The sequence below is a fragment of the Melitaea cinxia genome, chromosome 11, assembly GCF_905220565.1.
Source record: "Melitaea cinxia chromosome 11, ilMelCinx1.1, whole genome shotgun sequence".
Taxonomy (NCBI): Eukaryota; Metazoa; Arthropoda; class Insecta; order Lepidoptera; family Nymphalidae; genus Melitaea; species Melitaea cinxia.
The window spans coordinates 1065839-1091862 of NC_059404.1; the positions used below are offsets into that span (position 1 = coordinate 1065839).

The window sequence follows — 26024 nt, forward strand, 5'->3', positions numbered from 1 at the left end:
GTAGCAAAGCGTATGCGATTACGGTACTTACGTTGGCAGTTCGAAGGGTTATTTTCATGTTATGTATCCTAATACATTCTCTCTACGCAACGATCTAACACGGTCAACTGTATTTATAATTAGTTAGTAGTTAGTACACACCGAGCCCCCAGTCGGTCTGGAGGCGTGTATACGGATTTTATTAAAAAAGGAATCACGCGTCGTACATTCTTGTGATAAAAAAAATGAACTGTTTATAATAATTACAAATATTACCTTAGAAACTTCATTTTATATCTTAGTTCTAACTGTCATTAAATTTTAGTTTTAAGTTATAAGTGTCAGTGTATTTTTTAGTTATTAATGAGTAAAATGAAAAACGAATTTAAGTAATTCGTATAATATAAAGTTTCGTTAGATAAATTAAATATAAAACTAAAAATGTCGTACGAAATCGAGAACAGTTCGTCGGAACGAAGCCTGGAGCGTTTGAGCGAGGTTAGGACTTTCATCGAAGCGAGCAAGCGGAGTGTTGACAAGGTCGATGAGATGCAAGCTGAGGCTGAGAGGAACCTGGAGAAATTGAACGAGGTCGTATTCGAAGACGCCTTTGAGATAACTGGTGAGTTTATTTTTTAACTAAACTATTTATAAGTAACTGAAACAGGCAGCTGAACTGTCTATACGACTGACATTAAATAATTCTTTTTTCGCTTTGGTTACGCACGTATTCATAATAATATCTAATTATTACTTTTCACATTGACAAAAAATAAGAAATATTAATGTTTACATTTATCGGTACAGATATGTAACAAAACGTAAATCTATATTTTAAAAAAAATTGTCGAGATTAATGTAGGTACGAATAACTTCACTATGACTTCAGCAATATGTGTATGACAAGGTTTTTATAAAATCGAAAAAAAAAAACTGTTATGTGAACAAATTTTTAATAAATATAACAATATTAAATCTACAATAATTAGAAATAAAATGTAAAATAAAAATCAGCGGACTTTTGTAAAATTAGCTTAACCTATGAGTGAAAACTAACCTTCCCATATAAGCTTACTCGTCAGGAGAGGTTAAGTACTGAGCACGTCTCGAGCTTCTTGACGCGCTGTAATCACTGAACCGATTATAATCCAGTTATTTATTAACCATTGCAAAATATGCTTAAACCGTCGTAAGCATAAGCCTGTAACTGAGGTAGGGCACAGCAGGAATTTCCTGCTCAAAATATGGAGCAGCCCGACTGGGGTAGTAAGTACCTCGACCTTACAGAAGATCACAGCAAAATAATACTGTTTTCAAGCAGTATTGTGTTCCTGTCGGTGAGTAAGGTGACCAGAGCTCCTGGGGGGATTGGGGATTGGGTCTGCAACGCGCTTGCGATGCTTTTGGTGTTGCAGGTGACTATAAGCTACGGTAATCGCTTACCATCAGGTGAGCCGTACGCTTGTTTGCCGACCTAGTGACATAAAAAAAAGCATACTCTGTATGTATAGTTACTAGCTGCTTATAATAAATAAATAAATATAATATAACATACACACACGGTCGTCTGTTCCTATGGTAAGCAACTTAATGCTTGTGTTACATGTAACAGCCGACTGTTATAACTATCTACACTCATGCGAGAATCAAACCCGCAACCCGCAGAACAGAAAGCAGGGCCACTACAATCTGCGCCAACGGGCTAGTAAAATAATTAGTAATAATAATAAGCTGTGCCACATTAATTTGAGGGAAAAACATATACAAGTATTATATAGTCTTAAAAACTAAAGATTAACATAAACAAACAAACCAACTTTACAATTATGCACAATATTAATATAGTTTATAAATCTATTTGTTTAAAGCTTTGTTAGAATTACATTAAAAAAACTACAGTATTTTAATTTGAAAAGAAAAGTCCAAAGGCGGCCTTATCACTAATCACGATTTCACTATGTGATATAAACTGAACAAACGGCCTACGCCGAGTTGCACGAAAAGAAATTAAAATTTAAGTAGTGATTAAACTAATTTAATCGCAAGAATTGTATGAAATTCATGTGATTAAATTAGTTTAATCTCTACTTACATTTTAATTTTGTTTCGTGCAACTCGGCGATGGAGTCTTAGTTAGTGAAAACAAGAAAGTATGTAAAATGGATCATTGAAACGACAGTACGAACATGACTCGTATATAAATAATCTATACTAATATTATAAAGATAAGGAGTTTGTTTACACGCGATAGTGTCTGGAAGTACTGGTTCCAGTTAAAAAATTCTGTTCAACCGACATCCAAGAAGATTTTTTATGTATGTTACTTTAAAAATTTTGACTGACATTTGAGATCAGACAAATACTTTTCGAGTTATATCTGATAATGCGTATTTACTTGACTATTTTTTCGTCGACCTACGTTGTATTATACCGAATAACTTTTTATTGAGTATATTGATTATGGTGGTTCTGGTTTTAATCAAAAGTTGATACTTGTCGTGTCAAAAGTTGATGCTTGTCGTGTCAAAAGTTGATGCTTGTCGTGTCCTTTACATTGGATTGAAATCTGACGACTAAAGTAGTCGTCATAACGTGACAACGTCTAATAAATCGATAAACGCTGGCTGCATGCACGAAAAGGGATGACTCATTTTCGCAGTTACGCTCACTGTCCCGTTGCTCCGCATCTATCTTCCACTCGATTGGCCTATGCGTCCGAGGAGATGTTTTGTTATGACGTTGTCACGTTAAACTATCGTCCGTAAACCAACTTTACAGACGACCAATTCTTTGAGTCATGTTTGATTACGCGTATTTACTTGCCTTTTTTATTGCCTTCTTATGTAGTATTACTTGTCGATGTAATTGAAGTCGGTTTTTTTTCGTTTGTGACCAAAGACACTTATTGTATTCGGTAGTCCATTTACCGTCGAAGGCTATAGGCTATATACGTATTGTATAAGTACGTTTTTGTCTCAAATTACCGCCGGTGACACTGCGGGGTACAGCTATATTGTCTACTTCTAATATATAAAATTCTCGTGTCGCGGTGTTTGTTGCCAAACTCAGAAACTGCTGGACCGATTTTTATAAAATTTTGTGTGCATAACGGGTCTGAGAATCGGCCAACATCTACTTTTCATACCCCCTAAGTTTTAAGGGGGGCGGGGATTAAGGGGGTTAATAACGTTTGCTGGGCCAGCTAGTAGTATTTATAGCTAGCTGACACGTGCGGCTTAACCCGTCATAACTTTAACGATTATAGCTTAACTTCTACGGGTCAGTGTACAGTACAATGTTCCGTGACAAATATTCTTTCATATCGGGAATTTTGTCCGTATAAAAATTTAATCAGAGCAGTCTGTACGTACATAGTTGTTTAGGATAAACTTACTTAAGCTATTGGGTCTAGGTAGTTTTACTTAATATGTAAAATAAATAAATACTTATTCAAAGGAGAGAGGGAGAGAGATAGAGAGAGAGAGAAAGAGAGAGATAACGGCAGTCTAGAAAACAAAGTTTATAAAATGATTGTATTACAATTTCACTTCTAATGTTTATAGAGTTATAATTCCATTTCTAAACCGTTTATATACTCGTAGATGAAATCTAGGCGAAGTTTTAAGTACCTAGGTCTCCAGGACTTTCTATTTATTGTGAAGAAATCCACATCCGCTTTAGAGCAGGAGAGTTTGCGTAATACGGAAATAAGCATACAGACATTCTGATGAAAATTCTCGAACGGACTGTTTCACTAGTTTGGACAGAAATAAAAGTTTTAATTTATTTATTTATTAAAACTTTATGGCACACAAAAAAAGGAGATACATTTTAGAACCATAGATACAGAAACAAATAGTGTATGGAAAGGCGGCCTTATCGCTTATAGCTAATTTTAATGTATTATTATTATTTAATTTTTTAAATGTATTTTTATTTTTCACTATCGAATTCAACTGTACTTTTGAAATAGTTCTATTTGCAAATGTTAATATAAAGTTGTCGTTTATTAATTGAGATAAAGGTCCTAATGAACCATTTGATCTCATGCTGGTAAGTCTAATCGTAACTTATTCGCTGGATAAACTTTATCCCCAACTGGCGAAACAGGTCCTAAGTAATTTTTAAGGCTTCTATTGTTACAAAAAACCGCTAAAATTGGTTTTTCCATAATTGTGTTTGCTCGCAAACGAAAAAAAACCGACTTCAATTACATCGACGAGTAATACAACGTAGATCGACGAAACAATTGTCAAGTAACTACGCGTTATCAAAGATTACTCAAAAAGTAGTTATCAGATCTCGATAAAATTTATATGTGACTACATGATAAATATCAGCTTTTGATTACATTAAAAATTATCAAAATCGGTACTCCCAGTAAAAAGTTATTGCGGATTTTCAAGAAGTTACCTCGATTTCTCTGGGATCCCATTATCAGATCCTAGTTTCCTTATCGTGGTACTAAACTAAGGATTATCTTCTTTCCAACAAAAAAAGAATTATCAAAATCGGTACATCCAGTAGAAAGTTATTGCGAATTTTCGAGAGTTTTTCTCGATTTATCTGGGATCCCATCATCAGATCCTAGTTTCGTTGTCATGGTACCAAACTAGGGATATCTCCTTTCCAACAAAAAAAGAATTATCAAAATCGGTACATCCAGTAGAAAGTTATGCGGAATAATACAACGTAGGTCGACGAAAAAAGCGTCAAGTAAAAACGCATTATTAGATATAACTCGAAAAGTAGTTGTTAGATCTCAAATAAATTTAAATGGAACCAATTGGCACACACTACCTTTCGATTAAAAAAAATTGTCGAAATCGGTCCACACAGTCAAAAGTTCTGATGTAACATACATAAAAAAAAAGAAAAAAAATACAGTCGAATTGAGAACCTCCTCCTTTTTTGGGAGTCGGTTAAAAATATCTTTCATACACAGACAACGACCGGTTACAACACTATTTATATTTAAAGAGTGACATTATAATTTCCTTTAAATGTTTGCTAAGATGTCCGTTGATTTATAGCCTTTAAAATCTAACAACTACAAGAAAGCAAAAATATGGCAATGAGAAATATTTTTTGAACAAAATATATGTTAGTAGATATATTTCTTCAGTGACAGAGCTATACCTCGAGCTATACCTTCATATTTACCTAACGTCCAGACTGCGTCTTGAAATTATTTCGAATTTAAAATTTCCAAACAATAATATAGATACCTATACATAATTTGAATATTGTCTGTTAAATTACATTTATGAATAGGCACAATTACAGATTACTGTATTTAAAAGCTTCTTTCAATTTTAATTCTCGTTGTGATGATTCTGAATTCTAATTAGGTATACTCGTATAGTGAAAATAATGTCGGCCCGGTTGTTTTCATGTACACCTGATAGCGATCGTTACTCATAGTAGGGAATATATCCGCCAACCCGCACTGGAGCAGCGTGGTGGATTAAGCTCTGATCCTGCTCCTACATGGCGAAAGAGGCCTATGCCCAGTAGTGGAATATTACAGGCTGAAGTGTATAGTGAAAATATACTAACGATAAAGATGTACTATTTCATGATATACATTTTTTTTTATATATCAGTCGGGGTCGGAAATCAAGTGTACAGCTCACCTGATGGTAAGCGGTTACTGTAGCTTTTAGATGTCAGCAACACCAAAAGCATCACAAACGCGTTGCCGGCCTACCTCCAATCTCCCCAGGAGCTCTGGTCACCTTACTCACAAAACTGCTTGATATCAGTATTATTTAGCTGTGATCTTCTGTAAGGTCGAGTTACTACCCCAGTTGGGCTGCTACATATTTTCAGCAGGTTTCCTGATATGCCCTACCTCAGTTAAACAACACTAAATTTATAATGATTGACAATTTCTTGCCTGATTCTTCTCTGTAGGATCGTCATTCCAAATTGGTGATTTTAATCATATTAATTGACAATGAACCTTGTGGCAAATAAAAAATATGTTTAAACATCATATTATTATGTTTCTAAAACAATTGATAAAACCCGTGTTTTAGAAAACAGAAATAAGTAAATAACACAGGTACTCAGATTTGATCCTGTTGTCAGTGAGAAACGACACGCTGTTAGGCGATGACCTCTTTATATACCTATAGAAAAGGATTAAAGCTTAATTCCTCAACCCTTGTCTACAGCGAGCTAGCATCGAATACCCTACCATGAGTAATAATTACCAGGCATTACTGCAATCATGACTGACGGCTTAACAATAAAATATGATTACAGCCAAAAGATTTGTATTTTTTACGAATGATTATTACAGGAAGCTCATTATAAATATACCTAGTCAAATTCAATTCGCGTTTTCAATTTTAAAATAAAAATTTAATTTTATTTCGAATTGGTATCTCAAGTTACGTGAGTCAAGGTCTTCATCAGATAAGTGTCAAGACGTGAAAATTTTAGCTTAAGATCCTTATCCAAATTAAATTATTCAGACTTTATTTTCACTTTATTCTTATTGTCACTGGATTCATATGTTAAACGGGATATGTACCATGTTTGTTTTGGTCATTTTATGTTTTAAATATCACGGTGTTATTACAAACGAAATGTTCACGGATGCACTAACACTAGGAGTTTTTCATATAAATCACTAGCTGACCTGGCGAACTTCGTATCACCTTATTTTTTCCTTAAATATAATAATAACATAATATATCAAAATAAAATATAGCCTATCTTTTAAGTTGGATCGAACTGCACATGGTGTGCGAATTTTATTATAATCGGTTAAGTGGTTTAGGAGTCCATTGAGGACAAACATTGTGACACGAGATTTATATATATTACTAGCCGACCTGGCGAACTTCGTACCGCCTTATTTTTTTTTACTTGAGTATATATCGAAATAAAATATAGCCTATCTTTCAAGTTAGATCAAACTGCATACGGTGTGCAAATTTGATTAAAATCGGTTAATTAGTTTAGGAGTCCATTGAGGACAAACATTGTGACACGAGATTTATATATATTAAGATAAATTATATAATTACCTAAATCTTTGTAAAATGAACTGGTAACTAAAATTAATAAATATGTGCGCAGTTTCGAAATTTTTAACACAGTGTTTCTTTATATTATGGTTTAATGCCGTCAGCATTTAAACATATTGCGTCATCAAAATTATTTATAATTGTATTATAATTTCACCATTCGTTTATAGACGGTAAGGTATAATTAGAATACCGCGTAAGGTAATCATTTCTTGCATAAACTGCATATTTATACGGTACGTAAAAACATAAGCGTTAGCAAACCTCAGTGCACTGACCGGTTGCAACGACTGCTCCAATAAAACGGCGGATACCGTATGATTGTAACAGATTATAACATATTCACAAAAAAAAATATACAATAAAATCATAATATACATTCACTTCAACAATCGTAATCTTCAACCCTTTTATGGTTTATCTCACGGATAACTGAATACGGTATAGATGAAATTTCTCAGATACAGATTATGAATCGTGTCTGACCGCTACTTTAGCAAACAGAGTCAGGTCACAGGCACGTAATGCTGATGTCATTCGAAATATTACATTATGTAAGTGTCCCTAAATTTGGAGATACTATAAAATAACACCAGTTATTGAATTACTCTAGGTCACCTTATTGGTGATTTCTAACAACGAGAGTCCTAGTGGATTTTTATGCCATAATTTTCCGAAATTAACCTAATAATATAGCTCTCGCTAGCCAAGCGCTTTAGCCGCGTTCATGGCAAGATACCGAATCGACGCTCGCTGTGCAGAAATTTAATGTTTGTGACCACAAATAGTGTTGTCTCATTAAACGCCAAAGGAATATAACGCATACAAAGTCTATGTGCCTAAAAGTAAGTTAACATACTTTTTAAAGGATGAATTCTGGCCGGAAGGAGTCTCGTTTAGACGTTTTATAGACTTTAAAGGACGACATAAAAGTGGCCAAGTGCCAAGGAGTACATATGATCAACATCAATAATGGCTGTTTCAACTAGAATAATTAGCTTCAACTGTAAAAATGTACGCCGGTCTGTTGCTTGCTTGAGGTCACTCTGTCGAAACTCTGATATAATTGCCTTACAAGAGACATGGCTCTTACCACATGACATCGACTTTCTGGGAAGTATAGACAATGACTTCGCGTTTACGGGAAAATCAGCTGTAGACACTTCTCAGGGTATCCTCCGTGGACGACCTTACGGAGGAGTGGCACTATTGTGGAGGAAGTCTGCGTTCCCGCGTGTGTCGGTAGTTGAGTGTCATAGTGAGCGTGTGGCGGCTATTAAAATTAACCTCGACAGCGGTAAGTCGATGTTAGTGATTACTGTGTACATGCCTACAGACTCGGCGGTGAATCTTACGGATTTTACAAACTGTATGGCTGAAATAAGTGCTATAGTGGATACGAACAGTGTCGAGACTGTCTTTATACTTGGGGACTTCAATGCACACCCAGGTGAGCAATTTTCGATAGAACTTTTAACTTTCTGTAGCGAAAATATGTGGTCATGTGTAGATATGGAACTATTACCTAGCGACACCTATACATATATTAGTGATTCACACGGCTCTCGCAGATGGCTTGACCATTGTGTTGTTACCAGTGCCGCGCGGCATTCTGTATTTAATGTTTCTGTTCTGTATCATAACGTTTACTGGTCTGATCACTTTCCCTTATTAATTGAGTGTAATATTAATAATATCCAGTGTAAAATTGTGACCCCCACGCAATCTTATAATAAAATAAAATGGGGAGAAAGGGACAGTGATCAAATACAGAAATATACCGATTATTGTAATAATAAGCTACGCACAGTGGAATATCCAGCGGATCTTTGTGCATGTACCGATAAAAAGTGTTCCAATGTCGACCATAAAATTAAAATAGCATCTATGTATGATGAAATTATATGTATTCTGAGAGACTCAGCAAAATGTAGCTATAAAGATAAAAAAGTTAAGAGGCACAGGTGTATAACGGGCTGGAATATGCACGTTAGTGCTGCTCACAGGGAGGCTCGATTTTGGTATCAGTCTTGGTTACTATATGGTAAACCATACTATGGTTTTATTTATGATAAGATGCGTGAATCGAGAAAGCTATTTAAAACGAAGTTAAAATATTGTCAAAATAACGAGAAACAAATAAAATTGGATATAATTGCACAAAATCATGCTGACAAAAATTTTAACAAATTTTGGAAAAATACAAATAAACTTAATCCAAAGTTGAGTCTCCCCGTGAGTGTAGATGGTAAGTTTAATCCTACCGATGTAGCGAATGCCTTCCGTGAGCACTTTAAGGTGGAGTGTCCCCTCCCTCTGGCGTCACAGGAGTTCGATGCTGGGTGTCGCGACGGGGACCTTACTATCAAATTTTCTGAGTTCGAGGTCGCCTCGGTTATCAAAGGAATGATCGGAGGTAAGTCTCCCGGTCACGACGATCTCAGCATCGAGCATCTGAAGTACGCGGGGGTGCACTTGCCTCGAGTGTTTACTATGTTATTTAATTTATGTTTAAGCCATTCTTACTTGCCGAAAGAATTGATGTTTACTGTTGTTGTGCCTATTATAAAAAATAGAACTGGGGATGCCTCCGACATGTCCAATTATAGGCCTATATCATTGGCTACGGTTATAGCCAAAGTGCTTGACGGTTTGCTTGACAGAAAACTGACCGAAAACATTGACATCCATGACTTACAGTTCGGTTTTAAGCCAGGTCTGTCCACAGAGAGTGCCATTTTCTGTCTCAAGCAGACCGTGCAGTACTACACGGCTAGAAAAACTCCAGTCTATGCTTGTTTTTTGGACTTGTCGAAGGCATTCGATTTAGTATCATATAATTTATTGTGGAATAAGCTAAGATGTGAAACCAGTTTACCTTCGGATGTCATATCAATATTTAAATATTGGTATGACAACCAAAGGAATTGCGTTAAATGGGCTGGCTCGAGGTCGGATGAGTATGGGCTAGAATGTGGAGTGAGGCAAGGAGGGTTGACCTCACCAAAGCTTTTCAACTTGTATATGAACAAACTGATCGAGGGGCTCAGCAGCACTTACGTGGGATGCCATGTAGGCGGGACGTGCATAAATAACATAAGCTACGCAGATGATATGGTGTTGCTGAGCCCGTCGATCGGTGCCCTGACTAAGTTACTTAAATTATGTGAGGAATACGCAGTGGCTCATGGGCTCAAATATAACGCGCTTAAAAGTGAGTTCATGGTTTTTCAGGCTAATGATACGAGGAGTAGGAGAGTTGCTTGTGTTACACTAGGGGGATCCCAGCTGAAAAGAGTAGACCGATTCAAATATCTGGGTCACTGGGTCACTGAGAACTTGTCAGATACGGTTGACATTGAAAGAGAGCGTAGGACGTTGTCTGTTCGTTGTAACATGTTGATTCACAGATTTGCACGCTGTAGTAAACAAGTCAAACTGACGCTTTTCAAAGCTTACTGTCAATCTTTCTACACTTGCAGTCTGTGGGTCGACTTCACGCGGCGAGCTTACAGCGCACTGCGCGTCCAATACAATAACGCGTTTAGGATGTTGTTCGGTCTGCCACGCTTCTGTAGTGCGTCGTCTATGTTCGCTTAGGCGCATACTAATTGCTTCTACGCGATCATTAGAAAGCGGTGCGCCTCACTGTGGAAGCGAGTGCGTGGAACATCGAACACCGTCCTGAGTGTGTTGGCCGACCGATGGGACTCCCCATTGATTCATCGCTGGATACAGCTCCATGCTCCCGCTGCGGGCTACTATTTTTAGTACGGGAGTCTCACCGGAAACCACAAATTTTAATTTAGTTTAATTTAATTTATATAATGTAATTGTTACTAACCCTCTTTTTGTTTTATTTTATTTGAAGTCTATTTGTTACTAACACCTAATTTAATTTAATTTAATTTAATTTAATTTTTATTATGGATTTTTTCTGAAATAAATGATTATTATTATTATTATTAAAATGATCGCAAACTTGGCTCTGACTTAACTTTATATTGATCAAATTTTAGCTCAAAATTCGCTGTGTGGCTACGGTAGTAAAGAATACTAAGGGATAAAACAGTTCCACTACCACCTTGGGACTTAAAAAGCCGGCCGATGGCGGGATTACCACCCAACTGCTGGCTTGAAATACACATGCCGAAGACAGGCAGCCGCGTCTTCGGTGCGACAAAGCCAGCTCTGCGGTCACCAACCCGCCTGCCTAGCGTAGTGACTATGGGCAAAACACGTGAGTTTACGCCATTTTTTGGCACGAACTTGTGGACGCCTATGTCCAGCAGTGGACTGTAATAGGCTGAAATTATGATGATGATGAAATTTTAGTAGATTAAACCTACAAATTAAAATCTTTAGTAGTGTACCTTCTAAACAAAGGGTTCGATTTTGATACTCACTGGAATTGGATTTTTAATATTAATAAAATAAACTTTCCCTATACATATTAGAAAAGAAATAGTCTAATATATTTGTTAATATTTTATAAGTCTTCATCTATACAAATAAATTAAATTGGATTATCAGTTTTTAATATTAAAATGACCGCTTTTTACTAAATGCTTCTGAATGTATACACGGTACATATACAAAAATAACATTTTTTTTACAGTTTTTAACATCTGTCAGTCTTTCTGTCTGTCTGTTTGTTCCGGCTAATCTCTGAAACGGCTTAACCGATTTTGACGGGACTTTCACTGGCAGATAGCTGGTGTAATAAGGAGTAACTTGGCCTCTTTTTACTTTAGATTTTTAAATATTTATTTTATTACTCTGAGAACTGAACAATAACTTTTTTATTAAATTCCACGCGGCGAAGTTGCAGGTACAGCTAGTACTAATTAAAACCCAAGCAAGCCCTTTTCAATACTACATTGTACAGAAGTAAAATAAAATTTAAATAAAAATGATGACAACTGACGGTCATCTATAATGATATCAATATGGTCTAAACTAGAAACGGGCCTAGACATCTTTATAAATAAATAAATTATCATAATCACAACAAAGACTATTTTACAATTAACATTTAATTGCTCACAAAACTAATTGGCTGTTTATTCGTTAGTTGCAATAGTTGTCAAGATCTCGTCGATATCAGACGCAGATTCGGCTAAAAATAAATAGGTGAAAATTATGAAAATATACTTTAAAATTAATAATTAAATATTATATTAAAATTAAATAATATTTCAGTAAAATTAAATAAATAAAATCATCGTTTGTAATAAAATGTAATTTACATTAATATTTCTATTAAATTTAACTTCAAGAAAAAAAAACGTAAAGATTATCAATTATAAGTAATCATCGATAAATCAAAAATGTCTTCTAACAACGGTGCATTCAAGAAGAGCGAATTAAAAGCGATAACAGAGGGAAACAAAAAGAATAAGCTACAGAATCTCCAGGACGCTGAGAGGAGTGTCGACAAGAAAGATGCTGTTTTTGAGGTCGCTTTTGACATAACTGGTGCGTAAACACTATCAACTGTTCTTAAGGGCCTAGTTTAAATACAAGTAAACACCTAATGTTATACTATATACTTATCGCTTAAATTTCCTACTGTTGTTCATACTTATTTTACTTTTGTTCATCCACTCAAATTCAAACACATTTTTTTTTGAATTGCGGAAGACACTCGATGTTAATACAGTATCTCGATCGACAAGTTATTAATTACCTAACTTCGCTTCAGCCTGTAATATCCCACTGCTGGGCATTGGCCTCTTTTCCCGTGAAGGAGAAGGATCAGAGCTTAATCCACAGTCCCTACTTAGAGTAACGATCGCTATCAGGTGTACACGATAACAACCGGGACCGACGTGAGGAGACCCACAACCGCTGTTACATCGTAGGCCATTAAACAATGACATAGGTATAAATTTATAACTGTTTTTTTTTTTATAAGTACATCCCTGTGAAAAATTTCGTAAGCCGCACAAATGCAAAAAAAGTTCGTATAGATCCATAGCCTGTCATAACTCGATACGAGAATTTCGTCTGCATTTGTCCATGTTTATGAGATTTTTTTACCATAAGAATGGTAATTAATTTACATAAAACATTTATAAATATTACACTTAGACTAGTTCTTGTAATCTTACAGCTACAAGTAGTTAAATGGTAATCACAGTTTCGAAATACGTGTTTATAGTAAAGCCTAGAAACACAACTTTTCTCCATGTTTTTATGAGAAATACGTAATCTTTATTTGCTTAATCCTCTCCGTAGACGTATTTTAATGATGTTCTAGACATTAAGTCAGTTTTTAACCGATTTCAAAAAGGAGGAGGTTCTCAATTCGGTTGTTATTTTTCTTTTCTTATCTATGTACACTGACTACGCAGAGATTTCTGATACGATTTACGTGATTCTTTTTTATGCTAAATAGTTACCATTGATTCAGTTTTGCTCAGTAATTTCTATTTTAGGAGCATTTTTGTTAACTTGGACGGTGTAATTTTTATGTGTTACCTTATAAATTTTACTGGGTGTATCAATTTTGATAAATGCGATGCGAAATTTCATACTCCTCCGTCCGCGCAATTTTCGTAAAAAGCTTAACGTATTATTTATAGATAACTAGACGTGCACGCGACTTCATCCGCGTGGAATTTAACAAAAAAGTTCGAAGATTTATAAAATAAATAAATTTCTAAAATAAAAGTAGCCTAAGTTACTCCTTACTATATCAGTTATTCACTGGTGCAAGTCCCGTTGAAATCGGTCTAGCCGTTTCAGAGATATAGCCGGAACAAACAGACAGACAAACAGACAGAAAGACAGACAAAAATTGTAAAATAAAATGTTATTTTGGTATATGTATCGTGTATACATCCATATGCATTTAGTAAAAAGCGGTTACTTTAATATTACAAACAGACACTCCAATTTTATTTATTTGTAAAGAATAATTGATTAATGACTTTTAAATGTGTCAAAAACAGTAGTTAAGGAGATTGATCGAGACCATAATCTTCGTAAAATTTTTAAGACACAAGTCTAAATTTATTTTATATATAATTCAGTGTAGGTAAGTTAGTTTCTGTATTAGCACTTCAGCCTGTAATATCCCAATGATGGGCATAGGCCTTTTTGCCCATGTTGGAGAAGGATCAGAGCTCAATCCACCACGCTGCTCCAATGCGGATATATTTTCTACTATAAGTAACGATCGTCATCAGGTGTACATGTTAAAAACCGGGACCGACAGTTCAACATGTTCTCCGAGGCAAGGTGGGGAGAGTTACTAGGACTAACAACCAGACCCGAAATAAATATTTGTATAAACACAAATACCCACTCTGAGCGGGATTGGAACCAGCGACCGTGGGTGTTTAGGCTCCGCCGACACGGCACACGCACCGTCACACAGCGGTTGTCTGTATTAAACTACTGTTAAAATAAATAGGTAATTAGTTGGCGTGTTAGGAATTATTATCATTCGATTTGAGCCGGGTATATTACGACCGGTTTACGAAAATCTAATCGGAGACGAGTTGCCAACCCATTATATAATGCAAATTTAAAACATTTTTAATACAAAAGAAGTATATTCACATTCAAAACTCTTAATTTCTTTTTAAATAATTATTTCAATGCTATAATTGCATTTTATGTAAGTAAAGATAATACTTTAAACCGACTTTAAATGAGACGTTTTTTGAAGATAAAATTTTATGTTCGACTTTATAATGTTTTTTTTTATACTTCGAGAAATCTGAAGTTTTCATACTAAGGTTTAATTTTTTTTTAAATTTGTATTTGTATATTATGTTTATATTAGCATCTAAATAAAATATAATAATTTTAATCTCACGTTAAATATAGTTAATAATATCTTAGTGACTGTTTAATTGATGATAATTGCATATACATTACGAGGAAATAATGCATATCGGTCATTGATACATAGCAATGTAATATTAAAATCGTATTAATGAGATAGTGTTGTTTTTTTACAAGTCTGTCAGTGACCGAAAGGTTCGCGACCTGGAGAATAGATTGCTAAGTTTCCATTGGAAAAACATTATTGTTTGAGTATGTTTATAATAATTCAAATGTTTATCTTGCTAACTATAAAATACTTCCTATTTGTATGGTCTTCAAAATTCAAATAACGTTGTAATCTCGATCGTTCCTATTAATCTCCTTTGTGTCCTTTACACCCTGGTCTTATATACAGAGTTTTCATTGTAATTGGTTGTATTGAGTGACGTTTCATTGTAATTGGTTATATTTTAAAACAATCTATCGTCATGCTTCTGGCGGCTGTAAATTGAAAAGAAAAGCGCAATCATTAAGGCAACGTGCCCCCACTACTGTTGTTGCACGACCTGTGCAGAAGACCGTGCTTTACATTCTACCTGACAGTGTTATCTATACTAATATTATAAAGAGTTAAAGTTTATAACTTTGTTACACTTGTAACTTTGTAGGGGGTAATCTTCGCAAATACTGATCCGACCATGAAAATTCTTTCACTAACAGAAAGCTACACTATTTGGGAGTGACATAGGCTATATTTTATTGTAATTGAATAAAAAATTCAGTAAATAAGAAAAATATTAAAATATAATATCAAAATGGTATATAAACCATCTATCGCTATTATAAAACAATTTATTAGTCTTTCGACGTTATTAATTTAGTCCTATTTTAGTCTATCGACGACGTTTTCTCGATTTTTGATAGATGGCGTTGGAGCAACATATTATTTATTTAAGTGCTATAAAATTTGTTCTTTAAAGTATGTTATTTGGTTAATATAATAATAATTAACGTCCAACGAAGTGGGCACGGGTCGGCTAGTTATACATATACGTGTGACTGTGATATTTTTATACTGCCATTGCAAGCCATTAATCCCAATGAATGTATAAATGAATAATAACTATACCTTACTAGCAGTAACTGCGAATCCGCACTCAGACCCATAGTCTGTTTTTAGTTCCTTTTGGGAAATTTCACAGGGAATTAATTAATCAGGTTTTCAGGGTGGAAAATAACGACTATCTTAGCTCATCAAACAATGCCAAATTTCGTTCAAACCAAAACAGTAATTTTTGCGTAGAATATATAGGAATCAACAACACACACAAATAGACAAAAAGAGAGTATATTGTAATTTTGATATTAATCATCATCATCATCATTACAGCCTATACAGTCCACTGCTGGACATAGGCCTCCACAAGTTTACGCCAAAAATAACGTGAACTCATGTGTTTTGCCCATAGTCACCACGCTGGGCAGGCGGGTTGGTGACCGCAGTACTGGCTTTGTCGCACCGAAGACGCTGCTGCCCGTCTTTGGCCTGTGTATTTCAAAGCCAGCAGTTGGATGGTTATCCCGCCATCGGTCGGTTTCTTAAGTTCCAAGGTGGTTGTGGAACCTTGTTATCCCTTAGTCGCCTCTTACGACACCCACGGGAAGAGAGGGGGTGGCTAAATTCTTTAGTGCCGTAGCCACACAGCACATTATTGACATACTTGATATTAATATCAAGTAGGTATAGCAGTAAGTACCTCCAAAAAATTTTGTTTATTCATATTTTAAATGTACCTACCGAATTGTACCTGTATTAATTTCGTTATGAGTGTAGAATGAATGAGTAATTCTAGACTACAAAATATTGTTTCGGTTTCATTACGTGTCTCATAAGCACCAACGCGTCCTAATACGCCGTTCTTGCGTTCTTGCGTTTTGCGGGGCCTTCGCAACATCTTTAATTTGCGAAATATTTGGTACCGTGTCTCAAATCCTTTTTTAATTATTATTTAACCGTTTATTTATATAAGCGAAATCTTAATACATAACAATACGTTTGAGTATATATGTGTTCAACTATCAAAAGGTCGTTTGCACTAATCTTACCATTATTATTAGCACTTGTTTATTTGAGATTACCGTATTTACGCAGACGTCTCAATCTTAATTGTGTTAGTATAGATAACAGTTTTACGTTTCTTACTCTTACGTATAGGAAATCTTCAAAAGATCTTTAGAATCTCTTTAAAACTTAATTATGTGTTATTTTTAACCGACTTCCAAAAAAAGGAGGAGGTTCTCAATTCGATTGTATTTTTTTATGTATGTTACATCAGAACTTTTGACTGGGTGCACCGATTTTGATGAATTTTATTTTAATTGAAAGGTGTTGCGTGTCATCTGGTCCCATTTAAATTCAATCGAGGTCTGACAAGTACTTTTAGAGTTATATCTAATATATTATATTTATATCTGCGTATTTACTTGACAGATTTTTCGTCACCCTACGTTGTATTAAGCCGCATAACTTTTCACTGGGTTTATCGATTTTGATGATTCTTACTTTAATCAAAAGCTAATGCTTGTCATGTAGTTTTATCGAGATCTGATGTAGGTATACTTTTTCTTATCTTTGATGGCGCGTATTTAGTTTTTTTCGTCTACTTACGTTGTATTACTTATCCATGTAATTGAAGTCGGCTATTTTTTCGCGAGCAAACACAATTATTAGCTACTTAAGCCTCAACTATGACTGTCATTGACAGATATTGGATGGAACTGCTGAGTCGCTTGTTAAATTAGCGTCTACTGCTGTCTCCTCAATAACTTCCATAATGTACCTGATGTAATTGTAATTTATGTACCTGATATTAATATCACACAGATCTTGTAGATGTTCCTTCATTCCTCGCCAGTGTATAGAGAATGACGAAGTAATTCCAGTCATCATTTACCTCTGAACCATATTACAATGGTGATATGTATCATCCGTTCCCTATCCAAGTTTTGACGAATTCTTGGAGTTTATCGATACGACGAGAAGAGATCTTGCGTCCCATACTGAATGTATATACTTTTAGCACATGATATGTACTGGGCAGCATCCTATTCTGCTCCATAGTAATAGCAAATCGCTGTCGCTTTTACGACTTATCTTAAGAAGTTTTTTTTTTCTATCTTATAAGTAATACAATTTTAAACCAATTAACAATTGCCTATTCCATCTGCAGAATCTACATTCAAGGTTCATGTTTGTCACAATTAATTATTAATTTATTAAAAACGAGTATAATTCTATTTATAAGATTATAATAAAAAGTGCTTTTGAATCTGCTTGAAGACAGTAAATTTTGATTTTAATATTTGTTACCAGGTCACGGCAAGTTTAATTATCTGGTGCTCCTGACTTGTGGATTGATCATGTTGAACGTCTCGATGGAGTCCGTGGGCATGAGCTACGTGATCACCGCCGCGGAGTGTGACCTGGGGCTGACCAGCGAACATAAAGGACTCGTAAATGCTGCTGCTTTTATAGGTACGGTCTCGTAAGCAAACTTCAAAAGTAATATGCTATTAAGCTGAGAGTTCAATTTTTTAAGCAAGCTACCTATACTCACTGGCGCATTTACCTAGGGCCGAATGGGCCGAGGCCCTTTTTTATGTCACTAACTACGTCGGCAAACAAGCGTACGGCTCACCTGATGGTAAGCGATTACCGTAACTTATAGACACCTGCAACACCAGAAGCATCGCAAGCGCGTTGCCGACCCAATCCCCAATTCCCCCAGGAACTCGGGTCACCTTACTCACCAACAGGAACACAATACTGCTTGAAAACAGTATTATTTTGCTGTGATCTTCTGTAAGGTCGAGGTGCCTGGTGACGCCCTGGGTGGCATTCAGCGAGGGGCGGCGCAAGGTAAACAAAACGCACACACCTCCTAATACATACGTGTTTAATTTTTTCTCTTAATTTATGGGGCGGAGAATTAAAATGGTCCAGGTCGCTGAATCTGGAAATACGTCACTCCTTATACTTAATACGTGTGTATTTTGATTTTATTTCCTGCTTATACACAAAGTATGTAAGAGCTTGAAACTGGCTATAGCCGTCAATGTTATACCTACATTTGACTTTCGTCTCCTTTTATATTCAAAGTATGCGTGAACAATGTAAATGACCTTAACGGTGCAAACTTTTGTGCCCTTTTTGTTAGTCAAATAAAGTTGAATGTTACGAAATGACATGTTAGGTTTACGTTACAAAGGAATGATGTATATTGTCGCGCTAACTCATAGTTATGAGAATTAGTTTGACTTAAATACGGGAAATCTATTTTCGCGATATTACTATATTTCACTGTTACGCTTCAGCCTGTAATATCCCACTACTGGGCATAGGCCTCTTTCCCCATGTAGGAGAAGGATCAGAGCTTAGTCCACCACGCTGCTCCAATGCGGGTTGGCGGATATATTCCCTACTATGAGTAACGATCGCTATCAGGTGTACATGATAACAACCGGGACCGATGGCTTAACGCGCTCTCCGAGACACGGTAGGGAGACCCACAAAGACTGCACAAACACCCAGACCACGGCAAACACTTGTATGGCCAATACAAATGTTAGTCATGTGCGGGGATCGAACCCGCCAGCGTAACAGATACAATCCATGGCTGTAACCGTTGCGCCAACGCGGCGTCACTGTTGATGATAACAATAAATTTCTACTGTCCTAATTTATGATAAATATGCTAGGCTTGCGCCGCCTCTCACAGTCTTCTGTCCCGGAGCACGGCCTTTTTGGCCCCAGGGCAAACACACCTATGGTTTTTATTAGTATAATTTTAACGTAAATTGATCTAACTTTGTATGATTTTGTTTGACTTCGGTAAGTAGGTTTGACAACTATTTTACCAGTGGCTGTGTCGAATCAGAAACTATTTAAATATTTTTGAATAGAAAGGTTTATATCACCTCAAGAGTTCTCAATCCAACTGCTGGCTTTGAAATACACAGGCCGAAGACGGGCAGCAGCGTCTTCGGTGCGACAAAGCCAGTACTGCGGTCACCAACCCGCCTGCCCAGCGTGGTGACTATGGGCAAAACACATGAGTTGACGTTATTTGTGGCGTGAACTTGTGGAGGCCTATGTCCAGCAGTGGACTGTATAGGCTGTAATGATGATGATGAAGAGTTCTCAATGGTTTAAAAATCGTATCGTATCTCTTTAGAAGACGTTTTCTGTTATGTTAATCAGTTTTTTTATTTGAATTTTAAGTTTGTATATTATTTTTATGTATTTCATTGTGTAAGACCAAATTTTGATATGTTTAATATTTGTAACAACTATTTGTGTACATACAATAGTTTTTTCGGACGAACACCTACCGACTGTAAAGCGTTTAATATATACTCGTATTTCCATGCATTATTTTGCTAAGTATATATATACTAAGTGTATATAGCGCTAATAATAAGCTTGCAGATCAGACAAACTAAACTCCTCGAAAAAATATTTCTAATGAATTGGAAATGTTGCCTTCGTAATTAAGTCTGATGTATTATTTAAGAACCCCTACAAATGCATACAAAATAAATCCTTGCAAATCGGTTAAGCCGGTTATGTATAGCCGTTATTGTACTTACATTTCATTTGGACAGGTATAATTAGTACGTCGTTCCTATGGGGTTACCTCGGAGACAGATACGGTCGCAGAGCGGTGATGTTGCCAGCTATGGTGTTGTCGGCTGTATTCTCCATCGCGTCATCTTTCTCCACTAATGTATGGATGCTTTTGATATTGAGATTCTTCACTGGCTGTCTGTGAGTATCGCTTACATGGTTTTTATATATTAAAATACCCGGCGCTTTTTCTTTTCTTTCAAAATATATGTATATAATATTATATATATTTAATTCTTTTGGTTTTATTAAACCGTGTCTTAACAGTAAAAGTCGTCCGGAAGTTATGCAAAAATTATGACAAAATTAGTGGATATTTACGATCAAATATGGCAGGGATGTCTTATAATGTAGTAGAGAAAAAGCTAAAAGTAGTCTAGATAGAGTACAATTTGCAATAAAAACCAACTAAAATAGGTCATACAGATATTTGTCCCAACTCGAGCACAAAGCTTGAGTTTTGCATGTGTTTCTGTGGCCTAACAACGCTTTCAGTGAGAGTGTGCGAATGAACCGCAGACTTTTTAAATATATTTGTTCATACAATATATGGGCGTTACTGTGTATATTTTGATACATAATAAAATCAACGTGTGATTTATAACCTACTTACAATTGAGTTTGTAGCGGTTGGTATTATTTTTAAAAATATACAAACTTTTCCTAGGGAATATTCACTTAATAAAACAGGTGAAACTTAAACAATACAGATAATAATTCGAACTAGCAAAAACTATCAAATACTTAATCATAAGTGAAACATCTTAAGGAATGCTTAATCGGAATATTTGTGTCATATTTCAGAGCAAGACCTGATCCATATTTTTTGTTTCAGAGTATCAGCGTCAAGTGCTACAGTGTACGCGTATCTCGGTGAGATGCACACGAGTTCCCGCCGAGCAGCCGCCATCGCGTGGTCATCTGCGTTCATCTCCTTCTCCTTCATGATCTTACCAGGTTTGTTTTTTTTCACACATACACATCCACTGCTAGGCATGGGCCTCATCTTCATGTAGGAGACCGATCGGGGATCCACGTTGCTCCACTGCGGGTTGGCGGAAATATTCCCAACTATGAGTAACGATTGCTATCAAGTATCTATGATAACAACCGGGACCGACTGCTTAGCGTGCTCTCCTAGACAACCAGACCGCAAAGAAAAATTTGTACAAATAGAAATACAATGCCACTAATTTTAATAAAAACAATAAATTCGAAAATAAATTCCAAAAAAAAAAACAATAATTATTCGAAATGACCTTCACGTTAAAAATCTAAATATAATAAATAAATAAAATAGGAAGTGCCACATATTTAACAAAATCAAAATTGAAATTCAATAACGAATTATCAATTGTTTTACATTTTATGTTTTTTATCAAAAAAAAAAAATGTTTCTAGTAATTTCTCATTTATAATTGTGTTTGCTCGCAAACAAAAAAAAACCGACTTCAATTACATCGACGAGTAATACAACGTAGATCGACGAAAAAATAGTCAAGTAACTACGCCTTATCAAAGATTACTCAAAAAGTAGTTATCAGATCTCGATAAAATTTAAATGTGACCACATGATAAACATCCGCTTTCGATAAAATTAAAAATTATCAAAATCGGTACACCCAGTAAAAAGTTATTGCGGATTTTTAAGAGTTTCCCTCGATTTCTCTGGGATCCCATCATCAGATCCTGGTTTCCCTATCATGGTACCAAAATAGAGATATCTCCTTTCTAACAAAAAAAGAAATATCAAAATCGGTACATCCAGTAGAAAGTTATGCGGTATAATACAACGTAGGTCGACGAAAAAACCGTCAAGTAAAAACGCATTATTATATAACTCGAAAACTAGTTGTTATATCTGAAATAAATTTAAACGGGACCAATTGGCACACACCACCTTTCGATTAAAAAAAAATTGTCGAAATCGGTCCACCCAGTTAAAAGTTCTGATGTAACATACATAAAAAAAATACAGTCGAATTGAGAACCTCCTCCTTTTTTGGAAGTCGGTTAAGAAGTACACATACATCAATAAAGAATCATCAAAAATTGTACTGATTTTTACTTAAAACTTTTAATTTGTTGTAAGTATATTAATTTGTAGTTTATGACATGCAACTTCATTGTTATTCAAGGAAACATGCATTTCGAATTAATTGAATTTGATTATTTAGATCACTTTTATTATTGCAATGATGCTTTAAATAATTTTTCACCATAAAGTTTTGTAGTTAGTCCTTAATTTAGTTAATTACGTTTGTACTAGATTGAGGCTAATTTCAAACGTGATAATAATTATACAACAAAGGCTGCAAACAACCGTACGCCTTACCTGATCGTAAGCGATTACCATAGCTTATAGATGCCAGCAACACCAAAAGATTCGCAAGGACGTTGTATTTCCTACTCCTAAGCCTTCAGGAGCTCTGGTCATCATGCTCACAACAGAAACACAACACTGCTTGAAAGCAGTATTATTTAGCTGTGATCTTCTGTAAGGTCGAGGAACTACCCCAGTCGGGCTGCTCCAGATTTTGAGCAGGATATTTCCTGGTGTGCCTTAACCTCAGTTATTAACTATGTCATAGCTAAATAATAATAATACCCTTGGTTTTAGATAAACGATCCTATCATCAAAGAGCTTTTTCTTTAATGGTTGAGTTTTAAAACTCATAGTTTTGCCCCGTTATTAGTGTAGTATGTTTCTTGTAAAGGATTTTATCATCTACTAACTTTTGACCATAAATTTGTAGGCGTAGAATTTAATCTCTTAACGACATTTTTTCAAAATAGTTTACAGATTAGTAACAATCCCTCATTTCAATGATATATCAAAATTAAACGTCACTTCAGCCTGTTGCAGTCCACTGCTGGGCATAGGCCTCCACAAGTTCGCGCCAAAAATGTCGTAAACTCATGTGTGTTGCCCATAGTCACCACGCTGTGCAGGCGGGTTGGTGACCGCAGGGCTGGTTTTATCGCACAAATGCAATGCATTGTCGCCAAATGTAATATATACCTACTTATTTTTAAGTTATGTATAACAATACTATCTATATTCAAATAAATATCGATAATTTTGACATAAATAGTTAAAAAAATAACATGAATACTAGAAGGAATGATAAAATTGTAACTTCAAGTTTCCCTCATCGAAAAGTGAACGTCTCCTTTATGGGTCAAGGTATATGCATTATGCATGTATGATAAAATCCCACAAACAATTTTACAATGTTCGTTCCTTGTTCGCCCCGCGTTGAAGCTAACGTTATTTCTCATACACTTTTAGATCAACGACCTAAGATAAATAAATAATAACAAATAAAAAGTAATAAGCAAATAATATCATTAACATATACTCGGTCGTCTGTTCCTAAGAGAGGAAACTTGGTTGTGCCAGCAACAGCAGAGATTCATTTTTTTAAACATATTTATAAATTCATACAAAAAATACTTCCATATAATATGTTACTCCAAGACTCGGAGTGCGAATTGAAACGACAAATCATAGAACTGAAATCTGGTTCACTACAAACTGCGCCAACGAGCAATACCGATATTTAACTTGTTTAAATTATCACTGAATAGTAGAAAATTTAGTATTTTTTAGATAGAATAATTAATTTTTTTCCACGATGTAACGCTTCAGCCTTTAATATCGCACTGCTGGGCATAGGCCTCTTTCCCCATGTAGGAGAAGGATCAGAGCTTAATCCACCACGCTGCTCCAATGCGGGTTGGCGGATATATTCCCTACTATGAGTAACGATCGCTATCGGCTTTACACGATAACAACCTCCGAGGCACGGTGGTTAGACACACAAGGACTGCACAAATACCCAGATCACGGAAAACATCTGCATGGCCAATACAAGTGTTTGTTATGTGAGAGGATCGAACCCACAACCGCCAGCACAACAGTCACAAACCAGTGCTGTGACCGTTGCGCCAACGCGTCGTTGGGTGAATTAATATACAAAAATTAAAATTTCATTATTCTACTTTGATCTTGCCTTTTAGTCGATATCGAAAAATTTCAAAACTCTACTACTATACATTTACTATAGGAAATGCATTTATATCCAACAAATAATGCATTCACTATCTTAAAAAAGAAATCTATGATAGAACTATTAATCTATCCATTTAAAATACCGGCCAACTACGAGTCGGACTCGCACACTGAGGTTTCCGTACAAACAAAATTATTAAAAATATTTTTACTATATTATGATGTAAGTTAAAATTTATGGTTTTCGCAGTTTTTCCTATATCTGTGTTATAATCCGTTGCTTCGTATCAAATTTCGAGATTCTGAGTTCACGGGAGTGGTACCCTGTAGGCTTTGATTCCCTTGCGAGTATCGAAAATTTGTAGCATAAGCGGCTGTATCTTTTGATTGCGTTGGTTGAGAAGTTTGATTTTTTCACAGCTTCAGGAGACAGCAGACCTGAGTATTTGATATGAATTTCAGCTTGATAACTCAATGCGTTCTTGAGAAAAAGTGTCTTAGAGACAGACAGACGGACAACAAAATGATACTAAATAAAGAGGAAAGGAGATAAAGGTTTTTTCCTTTTTTCCTTTTGAAGTACGGACCCTAAAAATAAATAAAACAAAATAAATGCTAATCAATTTGAAATGTTTCAATTTGTGATTAATGAGGCAATTTAATAATCTAGTTTGTTTAATCAATTCAGAAATGAAAGTTATATTTTTTGTTACTATTATCATCTAATTATATTATTATAAAAATTTCCATAAAAAATATCAATTTACTTGACGTTCTTAGAAGTTAGCGTTTGAGGAAAATGTGGAAGACAATTAAATTAATAGATAACAGATTAACTTAAAAAGTAGCTACGTGAAAAACAACTAAAGCCTGTCACCAGTTACTGATAAAACTATCTGGCGAATAACGGTATCCAACAGATAAAAGTTTACCATATATTTTTCCTTTTTACCATCGAACTGCACTTTATCTGTCCAATATTTATATTATATAATCGGTACCTATATTCCTGCAATAGCCTTTTTTGCATGCATCTAATGCAAATTTTTAACTGAAGTAAAATATCCTGCTCAAAATCTGGAGCGACCCGACGGTAGTTCCTCGACCTTACAGAAGCTTACTGCTAAATAATACTTCTTTCAAGCAGTGTTGTGTTTCTATAGTGATCAGGGTTTCTCGCACTGCTCTACCCCGCGATAATATCACCATTCACTCCCATGGGTAAACTGGTAGAGATCTGTTTTAGAGATAAGTTCGCCCTTGCCAACTACTACTATATATTAAGGTGACCAGAGCTCCTGGAGATTGGGTGTTGCAAACGCGCTTATATAGTTATCAAACTTAGGCCCTGTTATCATTACAATAAAGCAAACAAAGGATCAATGTCTCTTTAAGCGGTTTGACCGACTGAACTCGTCGTTTCGAGTCACTAGTACAATGTCATACTCCTGCTAACATTAATCTTGTTACTTGTCACGCACATAACTAAAATACAACAACATCGTAACCAACTCACACACAGTGG

The 26024-nt window shown here is 35.4% G+C and overlaps 1 protein-coding gene across 1 annotated transcript in view; it reads left to right on the forward strand.

The window, feature by feature from the left end:
* Positions 1 to 420: 420 nt before the first annotated feature.
* Positions 421 to 26024, forward strand: part of LOC123657754 (synaptic vesicle glycoprotein 2A-like) — a 35675-nt gene continuing 10071 nt past the window's right edge. The window contains exons 1-4 of the mRNA XM_045593266.1: positions 421 to 601; positions 18172 to 18333; positions 20463 to 20625; positions 21320 to 21441. Coding sequence (XP_045449222.1) covers positions 421 to 601; positions 18172 to 18333; positions 20463 to 20625; positions 21320 to 21441 — 628 coding nt within the window. The remainder of the gene's footprint in view (positions 602 to 18171; positions 18334 to 20462; positions 20626 to 21319; positions 21442 to 26024) is intronic.